This window comes from Sinohyriopsis cumingii, chromosome 9, assembly GCF_028554795.1.
Source record: "Sinohyriopsis cumingii isolate HCF-2022 chromosome 9, ASM2855479v2, whole genome shotgun sequence".
In the NCBI taxonomy this organism is placed as follows: domain Eukaryota; kingdom Metazoa; phylum Mollusca; class Bivalvia; order Unionida; family Unionidae; genus Sinohyriopsis; species Sinohyriopsis cumingii.
This window is the reverse complement of record NC_142969.1, coordinates 98,943,711-98,969,746: the sequence shown is the minus strand read 5'-3', so window position 1 is coordinate 98,969,746 and position 26,036 is coordinate 98,943,711. Positions and strand designations below refer to the sequence as shown.

General features: G+C 37.4%; 1 protein-coding gene across 2 annotated transcripts in view; it reads right to left on the bottom strand.

The window, feature by feature from the left end:
- The window catches only part of LOC149792318 (uncharacterized), a 101,906-nt gene extending 94,605 nt beyond the window's left edge, over positions 1-7,301 (bottom strand). Inside the window, exon 1 of one of the 2 annotated variants that reach the window (XM_089970896.1) lies at positions 6,937-7,301. In XM_089970896.1, coding sequence (XP_089827022.1) covers positions 6,937-6,970 — 34 coding nt within the window. In that variant the 5' untranslated portion in view covers positions 6,971-7,301. The remainder of the gene's footprint in view (positions 1-6,936) is intronic. The other variant, XM_089970894.1, reaches the window with a different exon arrangement.
- Between the last annotated feature and the right edge of the window lie 18,735 nt (positions 7,302-26,036).

Below are 26,036 nucleotides of genomic sequence, written 5' to 3'. Positions count from 1 at the left end.
AAGAGGAAAAAGTTAAGTGTGCGTTAACCACTGTTGTGACATTAGAGCCCTATAAGCAAAAAGAGACAGTTTTACAAATCCAACATAAAAAAGCAATTGAAGTTGTACACTGTTACTCGCATCGGTTCATGAATGAATTAATTGAGAAAAAAATGATTATGTTCGATTGGAAATATTTTAAAATTCAGTTAAGGTTTTACAACTTGAAAACAGTTCAGTACAAATCGATGTTGTCTATTATCATGTACTAGAGCAGAACGAAAACTGTGTCTGATAAAGAATAATATCTTTGCAAGATTGACTGGTGGATATGCTCAAGGCACAGTAACAGCGGGGATATTGTAAACGCATTTCAAAACGATTGTTGTTGTTGCAAATAATCAGTTTGCAGTGGAAACATAAATTTAACTCAGTCGGCGCATCCGTGTCGAATCCATCTAACATTTCTCTATCGTTGGTTTTGTTTGGATAAATTCCAAACGACGAAAGAAAGTACTTCTGAACTCCTGCCTATAGGAACGATCCAGAGGCCTTCACCAGAAAGAAACTAAACTGCTTCATATTAATAGGTCTAACAGGTGGATTCAGTCGGATTCGAACCTAAGACTGCCTTGACAATAATCTATCTGATCCCACAAGGTTTACTGTCAAATGTAAACCAGCCTCCAAAACAATAAAATTCACACCCTACATTTAGACGTCTGGAGAGAAACACTTAATTGCGTCTTCATAGAACAGATAACAATAATCTTAGTTGTCCTCGTAAAAGACATCATCATTTTGGATAAACCTATTCTTCATCATGGCCACATCATCTTTTCATCATCTATCATTTCATCTCCGTTGTTTGATGTTGCTTTGTCATAGTATTTCTAATTTATTGTTAAATAGTGATTGCAGTTTAGTATTCTCTGACAATCTTTTACTATTTTAATATTCTCCGTGTCTTATTTGTCTGTTTCTCGAACAAGTTAAAATTAAAAAAGTTTGACAACACTCGAGAAATAAAATGACTGTCATTTTACATAAGAAATGATGTTTTATTTCAATTTTGCTTAAAGATCCTAAGTAAATTTAGGCATTAAATAATCTTTCCAACTTTAATATTTATATTTGTATAGGTATGCATCATGTTATCGTGGAAAAGGTTTTGTTGTAACTCGTACTCACGAGTAGTATATCCTTGTAACCAACACTTCAGTGTATGGTATGATATGATTCTACATATTGGAATTGTCACCTCCCAAACTGTCATGGCAAATCACTACACTTCTTTATGTTTAAATTTGTGTGTGTGTGTGTGTGTGTGTGTCTGTGTGTGTGTGTGTGTGTTGACTACCGTATTCTGTTCCATTCTAGGTGGACATTTTCCAGGCTTGTCAAATAACTGATTTTTTTCGTAAGCTGTATGTAATATTTCTTAATCTATATATTGTATTTAACACCACGTTCTCTTTTCAATAGGGGCCCCGAGTGGCCGAGTGGTCTAAAGCGCTCTTCGTTACGGATCACTGCCATCTCACCTCTGTCTGCGGCGGTTCGAGTCTAAGATTCAGCCAATGTGGGTATGTGAGAAAGCTTGCCAGTAGCTTCTCGAGGGTCGGTGGTTCTTTCCGGGGTTTTCCCGGGCTCTTCCTCCACCATTAATACTGGCCGCCATGTATAGCCTATCGTGTGCTGAAAAATGGCGTTAAACCCCACAACAACAACAACAACTCTTTTCAATACAAAATGTGTTGCATTTCAAATATGATGAATTTATACTGAAAATTGATAGCTCAAAGCAAAGAGATACTATCTGCCAACTGTTGGGGACTTAGAGACTTTGAAAAATGAAAGGATGTATTTGATTGTGTTAGAAAATATCAGTGTAATACATATTGCATAAAAGATGCACATTATACCGAGGATACAGTTTCATATATTATAACACAATGGGGTTATGAATGTGTGGTAAACAGTTGTAGGCCAAATTCTAAATGAGTTTGTATTTTATTCAATTAGAAAAACTCTGAGTAAGTTACAAAAAGTATCCTGATGGAAATTTGATTGTATTCGATATTAAAATTGGTGAAAGTAATTTCTCACTAATTAATTTACATGGGTCAAAAAATCATTGTCCAAAATTTTACAATAATATAAATGATGTAATATATAAACATGAAAATTAGTCAAATATTGTATGTGGGGACTTTAACTTGGTTCAAGATTCAGAATCAGATTCGTATAATTTAAAAAAAAAGTAAATAATCCTAACGCTAGGAATGCATTATTAATTATTAAAGAAACATTTGGTCATGCTGATCCATTTAGAGCATGAAGTGCAGGGTTAAGGAGCTGTGCATGGACAAGAAGACAAGCTAGATCAAATTTCTTTCTTGTGTCTGAATCCCTTGTGGAAAGAGTGACAACTGAACCTCTTGTGTCTGAATCCCTTGTGGCAAGAGTGACAACTGAACCATTTGTGTCTGAATCCCTTGTGGGAAGAGTGAAAACTGAACCTATTGTATCTGAATCCGTTGTGGGAAGAGTGACAACTGAACCTATTGTATCTGAATCCCTTGTGGGAAGAGTGACAACTGAACCTCTTGTGTCTGAATCCCTTGTCGGAAGCGTGACAACTGAACCTCTTGTGTCTGAATCCCTTGTGGAAAGAGTGACAACTGAACCTCTTGTGTCTGAATCCCTTGTGGAAAGAGTGACAACTGAACCTCTTGTGTCTGAATCCCTTGTGGGAAGAGTGACAACTGAACCACTTGTGCCTGAATCCCTTGTGGGAAGAGTGACAACTGAACCTCTTGTGTCTGAATCCCTTGTGGGAAGAGTGACAATTAAACCAAGCAATAGGTCAGACCACTCCATGATATCAATGTATTTAAATTCAACTAATTTCATAGAAGGTAAAGGTTTGTGGAAATTTAATTACATTTTGCTGGTTGATAATGACTAACCCAGATTCATTATTTATAGAAAATCTGCAAATGGAAATCCGTGAATAAAAAAATTTCATATGTTTCATATTGAAAAAAATGTAAAATTAAAACAGGATAACGAACTTTTGCAGCAAATACAGTCCTTAGAGAATCGTTCCAAAAGATATTATGATTTAGAAATATTGTAATCTAAAATAAAAGGCTTGAACGTAATAGAAAAGAAAAGCTTCGATGAAGTTTTATGAGATCCAAAGTAAAATGGATAGAAGAGGTCGAGAAACCATCAAGATACATTTGGCATCAAGAAAAAATATAAATTATGCGAATACAATAATTACAAAATTAATTAAAGATACAAATTCCGGGTATATCATTAATAATCGATTTGATTCTATTTCATGGAAATGTATTCATAATTTCTAACTTTTTAAATTTTTAACCAAGTATAAGGCATTGGACTAAAACTTTTTGTTGTTATATATTATCGGCAGTTTTACAAAATGGCTTTTCTTTCAGAGTTTTTAAAACATTCCAGAAGTTGTCGACAGGGTGATCTAATATCCATATATATCTTCTTTTTATGTGTATAGATATTATATATACTTGTCAAGAATAGTAAAAATTAGAAAAAGGTATCGGGGCCCCGAGTGGCCTAGTGGTCTAAAGCGCTGTCCGTTACGGATCACTGCCATCTCACCTCTGTCTGCGTTGGTTCGAGTCTCGGATTCAGCCAATGTGGGTATGGGAGAAAGCTTGCCAGTAGCTTCTCGTGGGTCGGTGGTTCTTTCCGGGGTTTTCCCGGGTTCTTCCTCCACCATTAATACTGGCCCCCATGTATCGTGTGCTGAAAAAGGCGTTAAACCCCACAACAACAACAACAACAACAAAAAGTATCGAGCTAAAGAAAACAAAATATTTACTGCCACATTGTGCAGATGGCACAAATTTAATTCTTGATGGCTCTTTTGGATCCTTGGAATCCTCTGTTGAATTATTTAACTTCTTTGCAAGGATTTCAGGAATGACATGTAACACTGCCAAAACGAGAACGGTTTGGAAAGGAAGCAAGAAGTAATGTGCAGAAATGGTAAATGGTAAAGACAAGTTTTGAAAATAAAAAAGAAATGATTAAAACTTGTTTTAAACATTAGGAAAATCGATCTTTAACACCAATTGTTAAAATATCAGTTTGAAAACTTTAATTATTCCAACGCTTATACATTTGTTCATTTCGTTACTAAATCCACCGCAAAATATTTTTCAGGATATTAAATAAATTATTTTACACCTTTAAATGGATATCAAAAGTGGACAAAACTGAAAGTGAGGTTATAAATTCAAACTTTTTTCTAAAGGTGGCCTGATGATGATATATATTGATAAATTTATATTTGCTTTGAAAATAACATGAATCGGTCGATTCTTCTACCTTTTAGAAAATTAGTCCATTTATTTAAATATGAAACATGGAAGATTAAGAACATGTTCTTAGTAGGAGATGAAAATGTGATGTCATTATTTAAAAAAAAAAAAAAAACGCTTTTTGGGGTGATGTTTGATTTTCCTGTAAACTGTCAATGAGAAAATATACCCCGGACAGGAGAAGATCTTATGAAAACAGGTTTGTGAACGAACTCCCTTATAAGGGAGAAAACGGTACCAATTCTCTATAGGAAATGGCTTGATCATGATGTAGTCTATATTGATGATATGCTTACAGATCAAGGAACTATTATTGATTTGGAGAGCTTTAAAGCTAAGTATTGTCCCAATAGGAATTTGCTTGCATTTGAAGGTATAATTCAACGTGTGAAGTCCTTAAGTAAAAATTTTCAGTTAGATATAACGATACCGGTCAGATCATTTATTCCTTTCCATTTAGAATTTGAATCTGATTGCAATCGAGAACGTAAAGACTACTAAAAATCACTTATGGCAAAGGATGCTAAACCAACTAGTGAAAATAAATGGAATGAAATGTTCGATTTGAATATAGATATATGGCCTAACATACTGTATATACTAAAGTTTTTACAATAACAAGAAACGCAAAATTACAATGGTTTCAATCTCGAGTTACTCAGAATTTGACGAATTAATTAATCTTTGAATAAAATAAAATTGTCTGATACTGATAAATGTACTTGTTGTCAAAATGTCTCATAAACAATACTACATTCATTTTGGGAATGTAATGTGATAATCAGGAAATGAATGATGTGTCCCACTGGATTCGGAATAAGGTGAAAATAGATATTGTGCCAAGTGCAAAAGCTGTTATATTGGGAAATACAATTAGAGATGGAATACATGAACAACTTTTTGTTTTTGTTGTCTTCACGCCAAATACTACATCTATATATGTAAACTGAAAGGGGATATGCCTAGAATAAATGGGATGAAAGTTTTTCTTAAAGACCATTGTAATATAGAAAAGTATATTGCAATCAAATCTGCAAAGAATGAAGCATTTATGTTGATTTAGTGTGATCCATTATTCCACCAGTAAACGAGAAAGATGCGTTATAATTCAAATGCATTTTCAATAGCATTATGCTACAGTATATTTAAGAGACAATATGCGGAACATAAACATGCACAACATCTTCTTGCAACTTGTTAAACAACCCAAGCATACACAGATGAAAATAAGGTGTTAAAATAAGTCACGATTATCGAACCTTTTCTTGTCCTTACTCTAACCGATGTGTTTGCAGATTACATCGCCAACTTGAACACTATGACAGTTTCGTCTGACAATAATTTTCATAATACAACATAGTTAACATTGTCTGACCTCAAAATGTTCAAAGAAATATTTATGCAAACAATAACTAAGGTGAAGTAATTTGAAAATTTCGGCATAAAAAGCCCCCGACGGCTCCCTCCTTCGCCTAGCACTTGGAGGCAATTGCCCGCCTCAACGCAACACCCACTTCACAGCGCCACTGACTTTATCAGTTAGTCAGTCACCACACGTGACATCATATCTTTAATTCGATAGCATACACAGCTGTGTAGCGTTGTAACACTATCAAGTTGCGTCATGCTATGTGACTTTTATTGACATTTTCATTTAGGCTAATTTCTAAACGTAACTGATAATCAAAGTCGACAATGTTATAATGTAAATGTTGATCACAAGCTATTGTTAGTGACCCGCTGTTGCATTAATATACATGTTACTACCTGGAAATGAGAGAGAGTGAGAGTACATAAACAAAACTACCTGTGCAAAGAATGTGCACTGATTACCCAGGTGCATCGAATCGGAAATAACTCGTGTCGTTTTTGTCTTTACAGCAGCACTACAGATATCAAATGTACTTAAAATGGTAATTTTGTGTCCATGATCACGATTTGACATAGACGACTTTTAACAGTACGTGGGTACAAAGAGTTCATTGTACAAAAAACGGTTCTTAACGACAAAAATCTTTCATGGTGTGGAAATTTTCCTCACCCGTATGTGTGTGTGTGTGTGTGTGTGTGTGTGTGTGATCCAAAAGTATAGGTTTATGTGGAGTGGGTGGCGCAAACAAGTACGCTATGACTACGTGGGACGGAACTACATGCAGGAGGCCAGGGTGGCGCCCACTGAAATGACTGAATTTGAAGCGTTTTCATGACATAATGTTACCATTTACAAAAGGAGGGGATAGTGCACACACCAGCTCTGTCCTTATTCCCATCTGTCCCTTCAATCAGTCAATATATTTGTACACAATCATGTGGCAACAGTTAGCACATGATATTCCTGTCATGGTGTTTTGTTATGTGGAAATGTGTAATGTTAGGAATAATCATGGTTCCATTACAAACAAATTGATTGAACTACTTCAGCTGATTGTTGAACACACCTTGAATTTCACCTTGCATGTCGGTAGAACATATCTACCTGCTCAAATAACTAATTAACACACATATACACATGAATGAATACACACATACAACTCTTAAGTAGGTTACATAAATGGGGAGAAGGAAATGAAAAATTACTTACCTTGTACGCATAAAATTGTGATGATGTTAGACATTGAGTAAGTAAATTACGCCCTTTTTATTTCATACCATGCCCATTTCACTTCAAGGAAACCAAAAGTTTGAATATCCGCACATTTACACAGAACGTCATGAACTTGAATTGTCAAGAATGAGAGTAATCCGAATTTTTGATTCGTAAAACGTAGCAAGACACTATGCGTTAACTGAGAAAGTGTGAATTGCACAGTCAAGGAGATATGCGTTTACGTTCTACGGCTCAGCACTTCGAGTGTTGTGTAGTATTCAGCGACAAGGAATATATACGTCGGAACTACACTTCGTACTATTAATACGCATTATGCGTTTCATGCACGCGTCCACAAGCGCTGGTGTAAATAAATGATTGAGACTGATATCAGCTTTCCTCCCTGATGTATCACTCACATCGGATCAAGCTTGTGTATTGAAATACACGCAAATGCAGGTTCTGACCAATTATATTACTTATTTTTTTTATCGATCATGAAGAAGTAAGCAACCAAAAATGTCGTTAACATTGTGTTTCAATGTTCAATGAAATGAAGCGAAAAGGGGTATTTGTCAAGTGAAGACCAGTTGTCGGTGGCGGGGAGGATTTGGCCCGGGCCTCAACTCCCAAGGGTCCTCGATTTTTACCAGTTGTTTTTAGACCTCTTAAGTACTCTTGTTTTGTACTTAGTTGTCTTTTAAAACTTTATATAGTAAATTATATCGGCTTCTTCTGGTATTTGAGTCACTGCCAAATTTCAACATAATCAGGGCCTAGGGGACTCAAACTCTCGAAGTGGCCCGGATCTCTCTCAACCTCTGAAGGGGCATTTGTACGTACAGCAATAGTTAATTGATCTTGCCAGATTGCTCGAACTGACGTCGCATGAAATGAGAGGAAACAGTAAATTATATTTTTTTCTTCATTCGATATATTTGATAATAGTGCGATTTGTGTAAGAATCTCACAGCTAACAAATTTTTGTGAAGACTGAACACATGATAAAATTTATAACGCGCAGTAATGAATCTTTATTCCTTAATGGAACTATGTCACTTGCTAATTTAAAGTGCCACGAGCTATGTCACTTGCTAATTTAAAGTGCCACGAGCTATGTCACTTGCATATTTAAAGTGCCACGAACTATGTCACTTACTAATTTAAAGTGCCACGAACTATGTCACTTGCTAATTTAAAGTATCACGCTCATGTAACGTTTTGTAAAATGTGCACACGTGTATGTGTGTGTGTTTTATTTTCAAGTATCTGCCGATAGCTAAACTTTTTTAGATTTAGGATTGCATAGCTTCACCACCAGCGGATGACCAGTATTATAACGGTTATCTTTGCTCTGATTCAGGACAGAAACTTATGTCTAAACAAGATAAAGATAAAAAAATTTTAAAAATTGTGATGAGCTAATTAAAAAGAAAGCTTGAACATAAAGGTACAAAAAGTATTAGAAAAAAATTGGGATGCAGCCGCGAGTTTCGAACCCGAGACCTTTTGTTTGGCAAGCGTGACACACAGAAAGACAAAAGTGGGTGTTTATGTATAAACGATATCCCCACATGAAAGTAGAAATTGGATTTTAGTAAATGTATGGGGAAAAAATCGTGATAAATATTCGCAGGAAACAGTGTTAAATTTCACAATATCTTTGCAAAACAAGTAAGTAGGCCGGTAGCCGACTTGCTTCGAATGCATACCGGTGTCTGAAAACCAATCGTTGGAGTAAAGGACACTTTCCTTTAAATGACAATATCAAACTCAAAGAAGAGAGAAAATGGTGGTTTTTCTCTTTCAGATTATTGCAAGGCACTTCAACACACGAAGGCTATATCTTGCCAATGCAAGAAGTGTAAACACCCTTGCACAGGGACACATCATGACAGCCGGCCCTGGCTGATCCGCAGGTAGTATCGAATCAGCAACCTTCTTGTCGCTAATCCGACAGACACCGGAGGTCATGTTTTGAAATACAGAATCTGTAGCACAACAGCCGAGTGGAGTTTTTCTCTTTAACTGACATACATGTATATCCAGGGGCCAAGTATATACCACCATTTTCTAGACAATTGCAGTTACTTCGAAATTTCAAATGAAGGTTCACCAGTCTCGCCAATGTGAATCATTACATAATTATGCCTGTTGTGCTAGATTCACCTCATTTTGTTAGACAACGATGTGATTCTCATTGCTTGAGATGCATCGATTCACATGATACTACTTCACGGACTTTTATTCCAATCCCATAAATATTTTACTATTAAGTGAAACAAATTTCAATAATGTGCTAATTTGTCAGAGAAACGTTAAATATTCATACGACATATTAAATATATGGAGTAGGCGTTGTTATTTCTGCTTTGACAATACGTCAGATCACAATACATACATTTCACTCCTAATTCACCCACCCCACCCCCAACATCAAAACAAACACACAGCCAACTTGAGCTAACATCTGGGGTCAAAGTTCAGAGATCGCTGCGGGGGGGGGGGGGGCACTAAATAATAATGAAAAATCCATTTAATTTATCACAAACATAAATTAGAGTTGATTGTTTCAAGGTGAAAAATGTTCCTCTTTATCGACAGAAAGCCCTGAGAAAATTGCATAATACAAAAGATTTCACAACAAATGGAGAACGTCACAAACGTCCGAAATTCCAACAATTCATTGAAATATTCGCAGTTTTCAGAAACATTCACAGATGTGGTCAAACTGCCGTTGTGATTCTTTATAAGCCATGTAAAATCATATACCAAGCTTTCGTGTTTGCTTAGACAAGATAGAGGACGATCTGCGCATAGAATTCTCGCAAGCATGGACACACAATGTCACTTCATCACGTTCTTCTGATAAAGCTTCAGGAAAAAAACAGGCACTTTATTAGGATTCGTGGAAAATTATTTTACCAATACGATTGCAATAACTGCTTTGAACTGTGAGGACGACTTCATAACTACTGCTCCTAGAAAAATAACAGAAAGTGGATTTTTATCTTTTAAGAAAATTTGTAAACAATATATTCACAAATGTTTGTGTGGATGTAGCAGTGCAGGATTACCAAATAGGCAGACAGGGCACCCGACTATGGGACCCGCGTCTTTTAGGGGCTCCGCGACAATAATTGCATAATAATTTTTGTTTAATAACATAAAATGTTAATTCATTTAATAACATTAATAACTGTTAATATTTCTTTTGTATAATAAATTTGGTTCATTAAAATTGTTGGTTGGTAAAATTAAGAACGTATTAGGTGATAATTTGCGAAGGGGGGCCCCAAAATTTCGACTGCCTAAGGGCCTCCACAGAGTTTAATCCGGTACTGGGGTGTTCAAATTGTTAATTCCTATCGAATATTATTTTTGGACTACAAGGACAGCACCCGCCTCTCGAAGGTGAACATAACGGGCGATTTTTTTTTATTTAATTTTTTTTGGGGGGATGGGGGTGGGTAGCAGCTAGAACATGTTTAATTGAATGCTTTGCTGATCAAGGAAGCCAGCAACTTTCGAGCAACTTGTCCACCACGATACAAAGTGAATGCCCGTGGAGGGTTGCGACATTATGTATGGTTCATCACAATATTGTTAGCAGAGTAATCAGTAGCCGTATAATCTACCGGACTGGTTCACAATCTCTCAGTTGTTGTCTCAGTCTGCTTTGGAAAACCTAATCGCCACGCACCTTGCATATAGTACTGACCCCTTTAGATTACCGTGAAAACTTATACCAACATCTGATATTGTTCGACTACAGAATAAGCTTGGAGATGATACAATGCATGTTTGAACACGATCACAACGTCTTGAGGATTAAAAGGATCTCACAACTACTTGACAGAACGTATCGCCTCGTGATACATCAAAATTTAGTTTCGCTAAGAACCGACTTGTATTTTTTGAACTGCTTGTCGTTGAGTTCTTGTCGTTCAGATACGTTTCCAAATCGAAAAGATTTGGAGTTCTAAAATAAATCTTATTAGCTGAAACCTTTGGTGGAGATGGTATTAACTATTTCAGAATCCTATCATAGATCTTCATCTAATTGTGTAATTCCGTCAGATCATTTCCGAATCCAAAATCCTTTGGCTTTCATCAAGACCATTAGCATTTGCAATTAACTCAGTAGCAGTAGCATCATCCGAATAATTGCATGATGTTCAGCCATAACTCGACTATACTTGTCAGAACGCCCTGCTTGCAATGAAAATAAAGTAGTTGGAAAAGCAAGGGTAATATTTTGCTTTATTTTATTGAGTCTTGGAAGGGTAATGAAACCTAATACAATTGGCTAGAAATACACTATTTTTGACAGAAAGGAAATATACATGTGCCACAATAGGTGGTATATTTTTCGAGAACCGTATGATTTGCTAAGCTGGGGAATAAATTACTCCGTATTCTCCAAACATATAACATTTAGTTCTAACGCATTACACTTTTGAATGTTGTGAACGAAGGGTTGATGAGGTGCGAGACGGGTGTTACTTTTTACTCCCAGTCGAGTTCCTGAAGAAGAGTCAAATGTGGCGTTCATAATAATTGTCAAAGTTCTAGATTTAAATTGTCATTTGAAACGCTTGGAGTGTTACTACTATACACGATATATTTAGACAAGTTAAGATGGGGTCCAAATGTTAGCGTAAACAAAAGTAAAGTTGTTAACCTTTCAGTAAAAGAAACGTAACCATTAGAACACATAATTTAATTTAGGTGACAAGGAAATCCCATTTTTAAAATTATAAAGGTAAGAATTAAAAGAAATAGAGGGGCACTATTCTCGTCCGACCTGCCTAGAAGAGTTGCAATTACATAAATGTTGCAGGATACAGAAGATATATTCAATGCACTCCTAATCAGCTAGGAGCATATATGAAAATGGCATACACCCTGATCCTCCTGATCACCACAGAGTTTGGAAAGATTTGGCATAGTCCCTTATCCTCCTCATCACCACTGAGTTTGGATAGATTTGGCATAGTCCCTTATCCTCTTCATCACCACTGAGTTTGGAAAGATTTGGCATAGTCCCTTATCCTCCTCATCACCACTGAGTTTGGAAAGATTTGGCATAGTCCATTATCCTCCTGATCACTACTGAGTTTGGAAAGATTTGGCATAGTCCCTTATCCTCCTCATCACCACTGAGTTTGGATAGATTTGGCATAGTCCCTTATCCTCCTGATCACCACTGAGTTTGGAAAGATTTAGCATAGTCCCTTATCCTCCTCATCACCAATGAGTTTGGATAGATTTGGCATAGTCCCTTATCCTCCTCATCACCACTGAGTTTGGATAGATTTGGCATAGTCCATTATCCTCCTGATCACCAATGAGTTTGGAAAGATTTAGCATAGTCCCTTATCCTCCTCATCACCACTGAGTTTGGATAGATTTGGCATAGTCCCTTATCCTCCTCATCACCACTGAGTTTGGATAGATTTGGCATAGTCCCTTATCCTCCTGATCACCACTGAGTTTGGAAAGATTTGGCATAGTCCCTTATCCTCCTCATCACCACTGAGTTTGGATAGATTTGGCATAGTCCCTTATCCTCCTGATTACCACTGAGCTTGGAAAGATTTGGCATAGACCCTTATCCTCCTGATCACCACTGAGTTTGGAAAGATTTGGCATAGTCCCTTATCCTCCTCATCACCACTGAGTTTGGATAGATTTGGCATAGTCCATTATCCTCCTCATCACCACTGAGTTTGGATAGATTTGGCATAGTCCATTATCCTCCTCATCACCACTGAGTTTGGATAGATTTGGCATAGTCCCTTATCCTCCTCATCACCACTGAGTTTGGATAGATTTGGCATAGTCCCTTATCCTCTTCATCACCACTGAGTTTGGAAAGATTTGGCATAGTCCCTTATCCTCCTCATCACCACTGAGTTTGGAAAGATTTGGCATAGTCCATTATCCTCCTGATCACTACTGAGTTTGGAAAGATTTGGCATAGTCCCTTATCCTCCTCATCACCACTGAGTTTGGATAGATTTGGCATAGTCCCTTATCCTCCTGATCACCACTGAGTTTGGAAAGATTTAGCATAGTCCCTTATCCTCCTCATCACCAATGAGTTTGGATAGATTTGGCATAGTCCCTTATCCTCCTCATCACCACTGAGTTTGGATAGATTTGGCATAGTCCATTATCCTCCTGATCACCAATGAGTTTGGAAAGATTTAGCATAGTCCCTTATCCTCCTCATCACCACTGAGTTTGGATAGATTTGGCATAGTCCCTTATCCTCCTCATCACCACTGAGTTTGGATAGATTTGGCATAGTCCCTTATCCTCCTGATCACCACTGAGTTTGGAAAGATTTGGCATAGTCCCTTATCCTCCTCATCACCACTGAGTTTGGATAGATTTGGCATAGTCCCTTATCCTCCTGATTACCACTGAGCTTGGAAAGATTTGGCATAGACCCTTATCCTCCTGATCACCACTGAGTTTGGAAAGATTTGGCATAGTCCCTTATCCTCCTCATCACCACTGAGTTTGGATAGATTTGGCATAGTCCATTATCCTCCTCATCACCACTGAGTTTGGATAGATTTGGCATAGTCCATTATCCTCCTCATCACCACTGAGTTTGGATAGATTTGGCATAGTCCCTTTAGGTGGCGCTATACAGTTTCGCATTTTGCATAGGGTTAGGAATTTAAAGAAAAAGAATGTCCCCGGTTTTCCTCACTGGTAATACTGGCTATTTAAAAAAGACCTTGTATATCTTAGGTATAATGCAAAGAACCTTTAATTCCCTTTATTTTGGTGTATGATTGATGGGTGTACTATGGGTTATAGAGTATACAGCTTGGCCTTACTTCAAATGTGCACCTTTCAAAAAAGTGCTAGCTCTACTTGGTCATTTTCACTTCCTGAACTTCAGAGGTCAATTGTATAAAAAAGAGCCGATAACTTTTTTTACATTTTATATATTTGGTAATTCATTCATTGCACTTTCAGAAGCTGGTATTGTCTAGTCTGGCAAAATTCATTTTCCCTATTTTAATAGCTGCTATGTATAGTGTACTTTAGACTAATTCAGACTGATTTTTTAACACAAGGGAGCAGTCATTTTAGTTAGCAGTGTGCTTAAATCATGTAAAATTTCCAAAAGTACAATATCCAAAAGAAATATCATCCACATTACATTAATGTAGCATAGAGGTATGCAAACATTCTCTCCACTGTGCATGTTTTAAATGCGAACTACTTCACCTTACATACGTCACTCTCTCAAAAGTACATATTATCTGGTGAGCGCCACCTTATTGCTACTACATTATAGAAGAAACGTTGTACTATCATGTGTCACACTCATTAGTGGATTGTGTTATGACAAAATCAGTCGATAATAGATGAACGTGAATTTTTGTCAAAGAGACTAAATCAGTCGATAATAGATGAACGAGAATTTGTCAAAGAGAAATATTCACGTCAATCAATGTTATTTGTTATGATAATAGAACAGCTAAAGAAATAGAGATTAGCTGTCTTAGACTGGGATTGATGCAAGGTTATATCAATAATGTTTTGATAAAATAACGGATAAAGAAATTTATATAAGATGTCTTGGACTGGGCTTGTTGCAAGGTCATATCAACAGATAAAGAAATTTATATAAGATGTCTTGGACTGGGCTTGTTGCAAGGTTATGTGAATCAGAAATTCTTTTCTTTTCAAATTAAAAACTTCTTTTGCAGAGAAAATAAAAAAATTCCTATGGAAAAACCTATAATAAAGACAAAATTGGCAACCAGGTCGTCAATAGTCCAGCTTTATTAATACAATACGGGAGGTGCTTCAACAGTCCAGTTTTATTAATACAATACGGGAGGTGCTTCAACAGTCCAGTTTTATTAATACAGTACTGGTGGTGCTTCGACGGTCCAGTTTTATTAATGCAATACGGGAGGTGCTTCAACAGTCCAGTTTTATTAATACAATACGGGAGGTGCTTCTACAATCCAGTTCTATTAATACAATATGGGAGGTGCTTCAAACGTACAGCTTAATAAATGTTTTCAAAGTTTTGCAATGAAATCTACCCTATCCTGTAAATATGATGTAACATGTGCATCAGATGGATAATTCACAAGAAAAGTAGAAACGTGAACTACTACAATTACGAACAGAACTTGCAAATGGTGCAAACTAGCATACACAACTTGAACCCACATTATGCATTAGAGAAACGTCTCGAAGAAAAGTGGTTTACCCAGTATGTTACAGCCTTGCACGTGCTCGGATACATATCCAAGTCTATCTTTTTGCAAAATGTGCGGTAACACGGTTAGGGACTAAACCAAACATTTACTGAAGTTGGTCTAATGGATGCAGATAAAGAATTGTATATTTGGTACGGTAATCTATTGATTGTCCCTTAGTGACATAATATGGCTCTCTGACTAAGAAATTACATTTTTCTAAAAACACTTCTTTGGATCACAACGGATGGTTTGACTTTGATGAATGACTCAATGGAAACAGAAAGAGATATTTCTTGTGAGCAAAACAGACGGTTTGACTCTAATGGGTGGCTCATTTGGGAACAGTTGGAGATACTTCATGTGAGCAGAACATACGGTTTGACTCTGAGGGGTGGCTCGTTTGGGGACAGTTGGAGATACTTCTTGGGAGCAGAACAGATGGTGTGACTCTAATGGGTGGCTCATTTGGGAACAGCTGGAGATACTTCTTGTGAGCAGAACGGTTGGTTGACTCTGAGGGGTGGCTCATTTGGGGACAGTTGGAAATACTTCTTGGGAGAAGAACGGATGGTTTCATTTGGATTGATGACTCAGACTAGGAACTGCAAGTGTTTGTCGTTGCAGCTTGTGTAAAGAAGATTTACTAGAAGATAGCAAAAGTGATCTAATAGTTAAATTATAACTTATTCAAATCTGTGAACTATACACCAAAAGGTTACTATGAAATCATTAATATTGATACAATAATCTGTCAACATTTTGCCTGAATGTTATACTTGGTTATTTTAATTTAAGTTTACTTTAGTCATTAAAACTAATTGTTTAAAATCACGTTAAAGCATAAGCTTGATGATAGTTCAATGCATCGACCGACGATTTTGGGAAAAGTTGTCAAGAAGAGCAAACTAAGACCAACAGTCACATACTGCAGTGTTAGGTGGACACGACATTGCAGATATATAATAAACCCTTGAGACTGTTTTACACGATTCAGCAGATGAAAATCTCACAATGAAACACTTCTCACCGTATCTAAAACCTATTGGAAATATCGTAATGTGGCTGAAGAATGCGAAGAGAAAGTTCAGAAACCAATTAAATAAGGCAAAATAATAGTATCAACAAGAACGATTCGAGGAGTTAGGAACCACTGTAGAATGAGATGTAGGGAAGTTCTATAGAACAGTAAGGCTGCATAAGACGGGTCAGAGGCAATATATATTTTGAATCAAATGTAGGCCGGGACATAATTTGTGACCCTCGTTTGATTCTTAAAGCGTAGCGTCAGCATTTGGAAAAACTAGGAACTGAAACACTAGACGATTATTTGGTGAATATTTGGCTGATGAAAGTAGGAATGCTATTCACAATATTGGCCATTCAAGTATTTGGAGAAAGAACGACAACCAATTGTGTTGTTGTTTGAACCCCATGATATCAAAGATATTATTTCAAGATTAGATAAATCTGAACTAGATAAAACAAGGATACCAGAGAGAAAATGTCCGCCTTGGAAAGCATATTTGTAGAGGATTTTACAGAAGTGCACGTGTCCAATGACATTTATGAAACTAGTTGAATATACTTTTTCGAGTTTTGGCGAGAAAAGGTTTGAAACAACCGAACTGTCATGTAAATTTCATTTCATATTAGCACCAACATATGGTTATATTAGTCGTTATTGTATGTTACAAAACAGTGTGGTCATATGACTGAAGTACATTCCAATGCCTTGTTTATTACGGACTTGTGATGTGTGACGTCAAGGACTGTTATTGTGATAAATGCAGATATTACATACTCGTCTAAAAGAAACAGTGATCATGTTTCCTGTCATTCGTATTCAACGCTTGCCCGACAGGCCAGGAGCGTCGAATCATGCCTGCCATCCAATGATTCGTTACGTCAGTAGATCAGGGTCAACAATGATTGGATAATTTTGATCTCGTGCAGACAGCGTATACCCTGTCTATCTATCGGGGTATGAAGGAAAGCCTGATATGTATCTAGGCTTTTAATAGGTGTTTGCGAGCTATATAAAATACATTTTCAACGTTAAGTCTCGATAAGTACTTGCTGATTTAACAATAACCCACAACACAGAGAGAGAGAGAGGTCTTCCATAAACAGAAATACGACGTCTTTAACAGATTGCTGATGTGTATGATATTGAATTCGTGAACTATGAATAAATAATTAGATGGAAAGAAGTATACATAATACTTGTTGAACCGTTTCATAGTTCTTTCAAATACAGGGTTGAGTCAGAGAGGATATGCAATCACAATACAGGGGAAGTAACTCCTGCTGCCTTCTTTGTGTCAAAACCTAGCAACCGTAAGCTATTTGTTTCGGAACATGTTTACAAGCACAGCAACACAGACAGGTCATTTGGTGCCGAAGAAAAATGAACTACTGTTACTTGCCCAAAGACACACCACGGTAGCCAAACCATACTGATCTGATGGTAGTCTTCGAACCCACACCCTGTCGGTTGCGTGTCCAGCATGTTTGCCACCGCGCTGCCCCTGACCCCAATAGTCTCCACTTTTGTCATGCAGTGGGCGCCTCATGTCTCTTCAGGACAATACATTATTCCCAGCTATAATAAAATCGTAAACCAAGATAATGGAATGATACGACTGTTTGCCTCTCCCAATGAAGACTATTGAAAAAATATATTGGGCAAATTGTTCACCAAACTCAAGAAAGACGGATGAAGTAGAATCCGACTGGGTGGGGATGAGGGTGGGTTTACAGACTAAATGACCTCAGGACAAAATCCCCCCTCCCCGGGACAAAATTCCCTTAGGACAAAATCCCCTCAGCAAAATGAAAGAGCAGACATAATCCCCTCCCTATGTCTAAGTTATTAAACCGCCACAGATATACTGTCATAATTTGAAAAGGGTTCGGGAAGAAAAGGAAGAAATTTGACATGTCATCAATATATCTCATATTTAATTTATGATGGAATTTCATGTTATCAAGTAAAATTATGACTAAGCTTTAAAGTACTTCCCAAGACATAACAGTAATGGTCAAATTCAGTAAACTCAATACTTATAATAGCTAGGTGACAAAGCACATGCACGTTTAATTAGTCTTTGGATTAAAACGATCATTAGGTATCTTAGTCCACCTATATGTTATGATTTAACATATGACCCACAACACTATACATCTTTTATCTACTAATGGGAAGCCGAGACAAAACTTCAAAGGCTCAAGTCGACACACAAAACTGTATATTTGCGATGTTTAAAAAGTTTTAAAAGGGCTAAACTTAGATTGGAAGTGATGATTATGTCCCATCTTTCATTTTGCTGAAGGTATTTTATCCATTATGGCTTTCGTCCTTGGAGAATAATTAAAAATAAAAGATGTTAAAATAGATATACTGAACTTATATCATTTTGTTAACCGTTCCGGTGGCCTAGTGGTTAGAGCGTCCGCCTCGGATGCGGGAGGTCGCGGGTTCGATCCCCGGCCGAGTCATACCAAAGAATTACAAAAATGGTACTAACAGCTGCCTCGCATGGCGCTCAGAATTAAGAGGTTAGTGTTAGGACTGGTCGGCCTGGTGTCAGGATAATGTGACTGTGTGGGACATCATGTTACATGTCTGCCGCATGATGCCACAGTGCTAGACATGACTATAAACTGCCACACTGCAGACATCGTAGCGATATGACTGAAAAATTGTTAAAGCTACGTTAAAAAGTCAGAATCACACACACACACACACACACACCCACAGCATTTTGTTATATATTGATGACACTGTGTTAATCTCTACAACTGTAGATGAAAGGGTTAAATGTCTTATACCAATATTATCATCCCTGGAAATTTAAAGTTAATACAAAATGATGAATGCAATGTTTTTTCTGAAAAGATGGAACACTATAAGAATGTTGTTCTTTTAAATATGGTTATATACACATGGAAATTGTATCTAAATTTAGATGCCTTTGTAGTTTGAATTACAGCCAGAGAACATTTGATGGAAACATGGAAAACTCTTGCAGACCATGCTTACCAGGCACATTTTACATTAAATACCCTATATCACAACAACACGAATATTCCTGGTGCCCTGGATGATGCATTTGTTTGGTCCTCTCTGCTTTAAACCTCGTCTGACGAAGAGGACGCTTTGCCCTTACCTTAGGGTCATTTCTTGTTTACATGCACGCTTAAGTGTTCTACTCGGATTTCAGCTGTAGCAGAATACAAAGGGATTTTCTATTTTAACAATATGTTACTACTACTGTAAGATTTTTATTTGCATCACCATGGAATTTATAATTAATTTTTATATGTAAGCCCGAGGGCTTGTTGGCCTTTTTTGACGACGAGGACACGAGGCAGGTGGCATGGTTCTAGAATACAAGCATGCATAAGCAGTTCGACTCGTCATTTAACTGCCTCAGACACATAGCGATCTTCTATTATGCTAGGGAATAATGCAACAATGTGAATGTTTTACAAGATTAAAAGCTACGGATCAGCAGAAGAGGAATTGGATTTGCCGTCTGCACACAAAAGTCAGGTGAAATTGTTGCCTTTATTAGTAGTTACCAGCCCGAAGAATAGATTTTCAATGGAGAGGACAGTTCTTTATTGATTCTGAATTAAGACGATCGTTCCCCGCTACCAGTAATACAAGACAAATAAAAAAGACGAGCAACTTGCTGGTCTAGCATAACAAGTAATGTTTATTTACAAAATGAATTGATTTTTGAATGGCTGTCTTACATGACCAGCTGAAACATATCATTGTTTGCTCGAAGGGAAATACTAAGAAACCATTGCCCATCCAATTTTCTTGGTGGTCCCATTTTCAGAAAGCTCCTTGCTTTTTCTTAATTCTTAATTGATTTATATAGGACAGTGGGATATTGGTCCATCAAAATAGGAGAGCGGGATATTGGCCCATCAACATAGGAAAGTAAGATATTGGTCCATGAAAATAGGAAAAAGTGTGATATTGACCCATAAAAATAGGAAAGTGGGATATTGGCCCATCAAAAAAGGGAAAGTGGGATACTGGCCCATCAAAATAGGAAATTGGGATATTAGCCCATCAAAAAAGGAAAGTGGGATATCGGCCTATCAAAATAGGAAAGTGGGATATTGGCCCATCAAAATGTCATGCTGGATTCTTTTAATTCAGTTTTGCATTGAGCTTGGGAAATTACTGAAATTAAAACAGAATACACATAATTTTACATTAGTGAATAAAAATAAAGCCGTACATAGAAGCAATCGAACCTTTTCTTAACACATTCATTGAATATTCAAGACGTTTGGAAGTGACGTTTTTATAGCTTAACATTTTAATCGAAATATAAAAACAATTCTGTATTTTTGTATCTAATTCATATTTTTCATAGGCAGTCTTCATTCATTTGCTGTTTAACAGTCCAACACCGACGTCACCCGGTCCTACCGTGGAGAGGGTACACAACACGCAATGCACGTACCTAAGTCATTATGGTGATACATGAGTAGTGAAGGGGGGCACTTTACGTACAATGGGAATTAGCATTACAGACCCCCCCCCCCGGGTTAGATTACGTACAATGGAAATTTAACATGGCGAAAAATCGTGGGTCAGATTACGTACAATGGGAATTAACATGGGAATAAATCGTGGGTCACTTTACGTACAAGGGGAATTTAACATGGGAATAAATTGTGGGTCACTTTACGTACAAGGGAAATTTAACATGGGGAATAGATCGTGGGACTGTCTAGGGACAATGGGAAATTTAACATTACGGAAACCCCTGGGGGATATAGCCTCAAGGGAATTTAACATATGGAAATTGAACATGGTGGATCTGTATAGCGTCAAGGGGAATTGAACATGGTGGGACTATCTAGGGACAATGATGGTAGAGGGTCAAACACAACAGAGACAGAAACATACATACACTAGTACAAGCGTGGGATTTATATATAAAGCATTACCAAGACCTAAAATCTTGCTGGGGTGTTCAAAAATTTGCATAATTGTAATGATGCTATAAATAGCTATAATCAAGGAAATGCTCAACGACAAAATGGATGTGACTAAAAGTAATGTTAAAATGACGAAATTGTCCCAGAATTTAAAGGAAAATAAACATATCCCGAAAATTAAGTTACAATGGTTTAGACTAAAATGGATAAAATTAGTAACTACTTACAATATCAACTTCTGTGACGATCGTGGATAAATACCTATGTATCTATAATCAGCTGAAATTCCTATGAAATCCCACTATCTATTTATAGCTCCAACTTGTGGGTTTTTCCTTTGGAAAATCCACTATCTTTTTATAGCCTCAGCTTGAGTGACGTTCCTGTTTATGAATTCTAGTATATATGTATAGCTACAAAATGTGGAAATCCCCAAGTCGATATTTATAGTCTCAAAATTTCCAGCGTCAGTGACGTCACTGTACTGAACACTAGGGGATAAATGGCAACAGTGTTGCAAGTGGCTGACCTGAATACGCGCTACTGTAGGTAGGTAGGTAGAGTGTATCTGATAGGGATAAAGTGAGTTTTATAGGGACAGAGACCAACACACACACACACACACACACACACACATACACGCACACACAACATACGCGCGCAGACACACACACACACACACACACACACAGAGGGAAGAGGAAAAAACAAACCCCAAATATACTATCCACACTCGGGAGGAAGAAACAAAACAACCAAATATACGATCTACACAACGTACGCGAACACACACACACACACACACACACACACACACACACACACCCACACCACACGCGCACACACACATACACACACACACACACACACGCGCGCGCACCACAGAGGGAAGAAGAATAAAACCATTATACACTATCCACACGGAGTGAAGAAATAACCCTTTACATATACTATCAACAGAGAGTGAAGAAAATAACCCATTATATTCCATCAACAAAGAGTGAAGAAGAAAAAGTTTTTTGAAAGAACCTAAGCCCTCACCTGCAATGACCAACTCTGCCAAACACCTACACCCCACCCCCACCCCCACTCCCAACACTACAAAACTCATTTAACCCGTTATTTTATGGCATCAGTGTGTGCTTTAGGAAACATCAAGACACAAAATGATGGATGAATAGACTGACTATTGTTTACGAACTTGCATGCCTAAAGAGCGTGCGTGAAGGAAAACATCCTTCCATTTCAGTTCTAACTAAAACATGATCCAGAGGGATAGAGAGAGGTGAAAGAGCACAATTTCATAAAGTGTGAGTAAAAACAAAACACGGCATCCTTATTATACAATGTCAAGACCAAGAGACACTTACGTTTTCTTTCTGGTCTATTCTCTTTTAGAAGGTAGCATGAAATTTCACATCAGGGCCAACCCATCGGCTCACATTGTCAATTTTTCCATTTCCATGTCTTTACTGGCACAAGTTCTTCATCATCTTCAATTTCTTCTTCTTCTTCTTCTTCTTCTTCTTAATCTGAATCCCTCTTCTCTGTTTCGTCTTGTTTCTGTTTCTTTTCTTTTCTCGTAGGGCACTCTGAATTCCAGTGTCCTTTCTCCTGACAACGATATTAGGTATCTTGACTTTTGTCTCTCTTTCTTAGACGAAGCAGGTATTCTGGAGACAAATACCCATTTACCTTTGCAGATATAGCAAACTTCATTAGCACTTACACACTTTCGTATGACTCTCATCAAATCAACGACCAAAAGAGTAAGTTTTGTTGCCACTTTCGCCTGTGAATTATGCTTTCGTATGACTTTTAGCAAATATTTGACCAGCAGGTCGATCTGTGCTGACTCTTCCATCTTCTTGATCGTTTGAGAGCGGAATGAATACTCTGACGCTAAGACACTCTCCTTATATACAGGGACCTGCTGCGTATGAAACCTAGTCAAATGTAATTTTGCAATAAGATGAAACGATTTCATTGAGGAAGTAAAAGGCAATGATGTACCGTATCGCCTCACACAAAACCTGAAGTGTTAGTTCAAATCCGTGTCAGCAATTTCGAAGACGACATAACTGAGCTTTAATCAATGCTCTCCAATTATGCCACAAAACCACAGTCCTGATTCACGCCAAAAGAAATTTCGTTCGGTCCATAAAAAATAGTATCACATCTGAGAAACGCAAAAACGAACTTCCAGAAAACTGAGAACGACGGCTTACACCTACAACGTAAATGTATGAGTTCAAGTAGTGCGTAAAACTTAGTCAAATTAAATTTTTATAGTCAAGACGAAACGATCTCTTTTCGAACAAGAAAGCAGACACCAAGCGACAATAGCAATCCGTGTCACACAACACTTTTCAAAATGTATATGATCAGAGGTTTGTTCTAGCGATCTGCACGGTTAAATTAAATGTTGATGTATTTTGTAATAAGACGGACACAATTTCCATGGGATCGCCCATGGAACCATTGTTCGTGCATTAGTTTAATTTTTTAAAATATTTTTTTTTATATAAATCGCCTATAGGATAGACCCAGTAAAGCGTGGCCATTCTCGTCACTGTGTGAATAGCTACTCAAGTCAATTCGAAGTGAACGCGGTAAGAAAATAAGTATAGCCAATGAAATGGCTTACAACGGGTGATGCATTGTTTTGTTCTAGGACTGTGTGGCATAATCATCCCTATGTTCTTGCGTTGTTACCATTACAGTGCAGACAAACTGAAATGTGAACTTACAAGCCCTCTTTGTGTGTGTTGTACCATTTCTTCTTACCACATCAAAATACTGAGCGTCACAGTATTGGTTCGCATTTTCAAGCTGACCATTTTTTTTTATATCTCACTTAAACATTTCAACATAAACACTCACACTCACATCGGTAGAGTCAGAACAGATGTGTTACAGTATTGAGGGGCATGTTATCTTTCTTTTTTTCAAACTAATAAATTTGGGGTTTGTATGAAGTAAAGAACCGAAAGTGCAGTGAAACTCAAGGATGATGACCCAATCTGTCTGTCTATTGATGCGTGTATTTACTTAAGAAGAAATATGACCTCTAAAACACAAAGAGATACGGCAAGCATGATTAGAATGAACATAACGATGTGTTCCTTCCCGCCCGTGTAATTTAGAGCTTCAATCCTCTTTGAAGACAAACTTGGTCTCCTTTTGTAGGGCTTGAAATAATAAAAAACCTGAAAAAATCTTAAGCACTTTGCTATAGATAATTTCATCAACAGACTAAACAATATAAATACCGTTACAACACTAGAAAGCCTTAAATCTTCTATCAAAAAGAAATGCATCAAAAAATTAAAGATTAACGATAACTAACCAATGAAACCGAATTTAACAAAGGCAGTGACATGTGAAGAAATGGCTCTCACTTTGGAAAGGTAGGCGAATGTACTCTGTCATGCACCATCAACTTGAAAAAAAATTATAAACAGAGAGAAACCTGAATTCAAAATTCAGTTGTTTTTTTCTTCAAAATTGTTTCGTTTCTTTTTTCTTTTTTTGGAACAAATCTAAGCACTAATATAGAGTGGAAAAGGGAAAATGCACATACAAGCTTTGATATTTCTGAAAAAATGAGGGGATATTCCTAACGTTCATAACCACCTATGGACTTGGACTTGTCTGTGACTTATCCACAAAACAAGATGTACATATTTCTGGTCAAGCTGCAAGTGTGTGCGTGTTTTTGAAAATGGTAAAAATTGGATATACAATTTTCTCGTGACACTTATAAAGTGAAGAGTCTGTGCAAGTGTCAAAAGCCAAAGTCATATATGTTTTGTATTTTGTACGGCTTGTAAAGATTTCCACTTTAGAAAATGTGAAGTATCACAAGTTATTATCACAAACAGAAGTGGAACATAGGGGCTTGCAAGAAAGAAAATAACCCAGACAGTTGGTGTCATCAAGAGTGCTAGAGACGGTACCCGAACTTGCTTGCTTGCTTACTTGAATTAAAGTGATTTTCGCTCTAATGGAGCATATATCACTGGTTTAATAACGCACCGCGTGATTTTTAATTACTCCTGGGGAAGGAAAGAGAGCCTCATCCCCAGGCTTTTATGTACTCACAGACTACTTTTAAATTTAGCCACTCAGGTGTAGGACTAACTAGTCCTTAACAACTTGACTGAAAGGCTTTAAACATGAGTGGAATAGTCTCACCACACACTCATTTTTCTGTCCGAGCGTGGTAAAGGAGGAAAAAGGTGCTCAAAATGACAGCCATGGGTGTTAAGTACTCAACAAAACGCTAGCCCGTACTTATTTCAAATCAAGTCGTGTCACCCAAAAAGACGACGTGTACGACATCAAAGGCATTGGCAAACGCAGAAACCGTAAAGTGGGCAAACGACGTGTCAAAGAAGTCAAAGTACGTTGGAAAGGATATCCACCCAGTTTTGATTCTTGCATCGACGCTTCGCACTATAAAAAGAAGTGACCATCATGCCCTTTCACACAGATTCAGCTACTGCGATCACTCCTTCACCCAATTCTTCTCTGCAAGATTTACAAACACAACCCTTGTGGGTGTGGTATGGAAAACGTGTGCCTAAAACGGAAATCGTCTTTTTCTGCCAAACCTTCGTGGTGTATTGTGTCATCGGTGCAGCCATTGCCAATCTGAGTTTGCAACAAGGAGACAAACACTTCTGGACCATTGTATTGAGCAGTTAGATCGGTTACCTGCTTCCTAATCCCTCCCTGAAATTCTCCTCGAACGGGAACCATGGGAACCTAGTGTCCAGTGCCAGTGCCAGTCACCAGTCGAACAACAACAACCACAACAACAACAACAACAACACATTTTGGGCGGAGACACTCCTCTAACTTCCAGCATCGCCT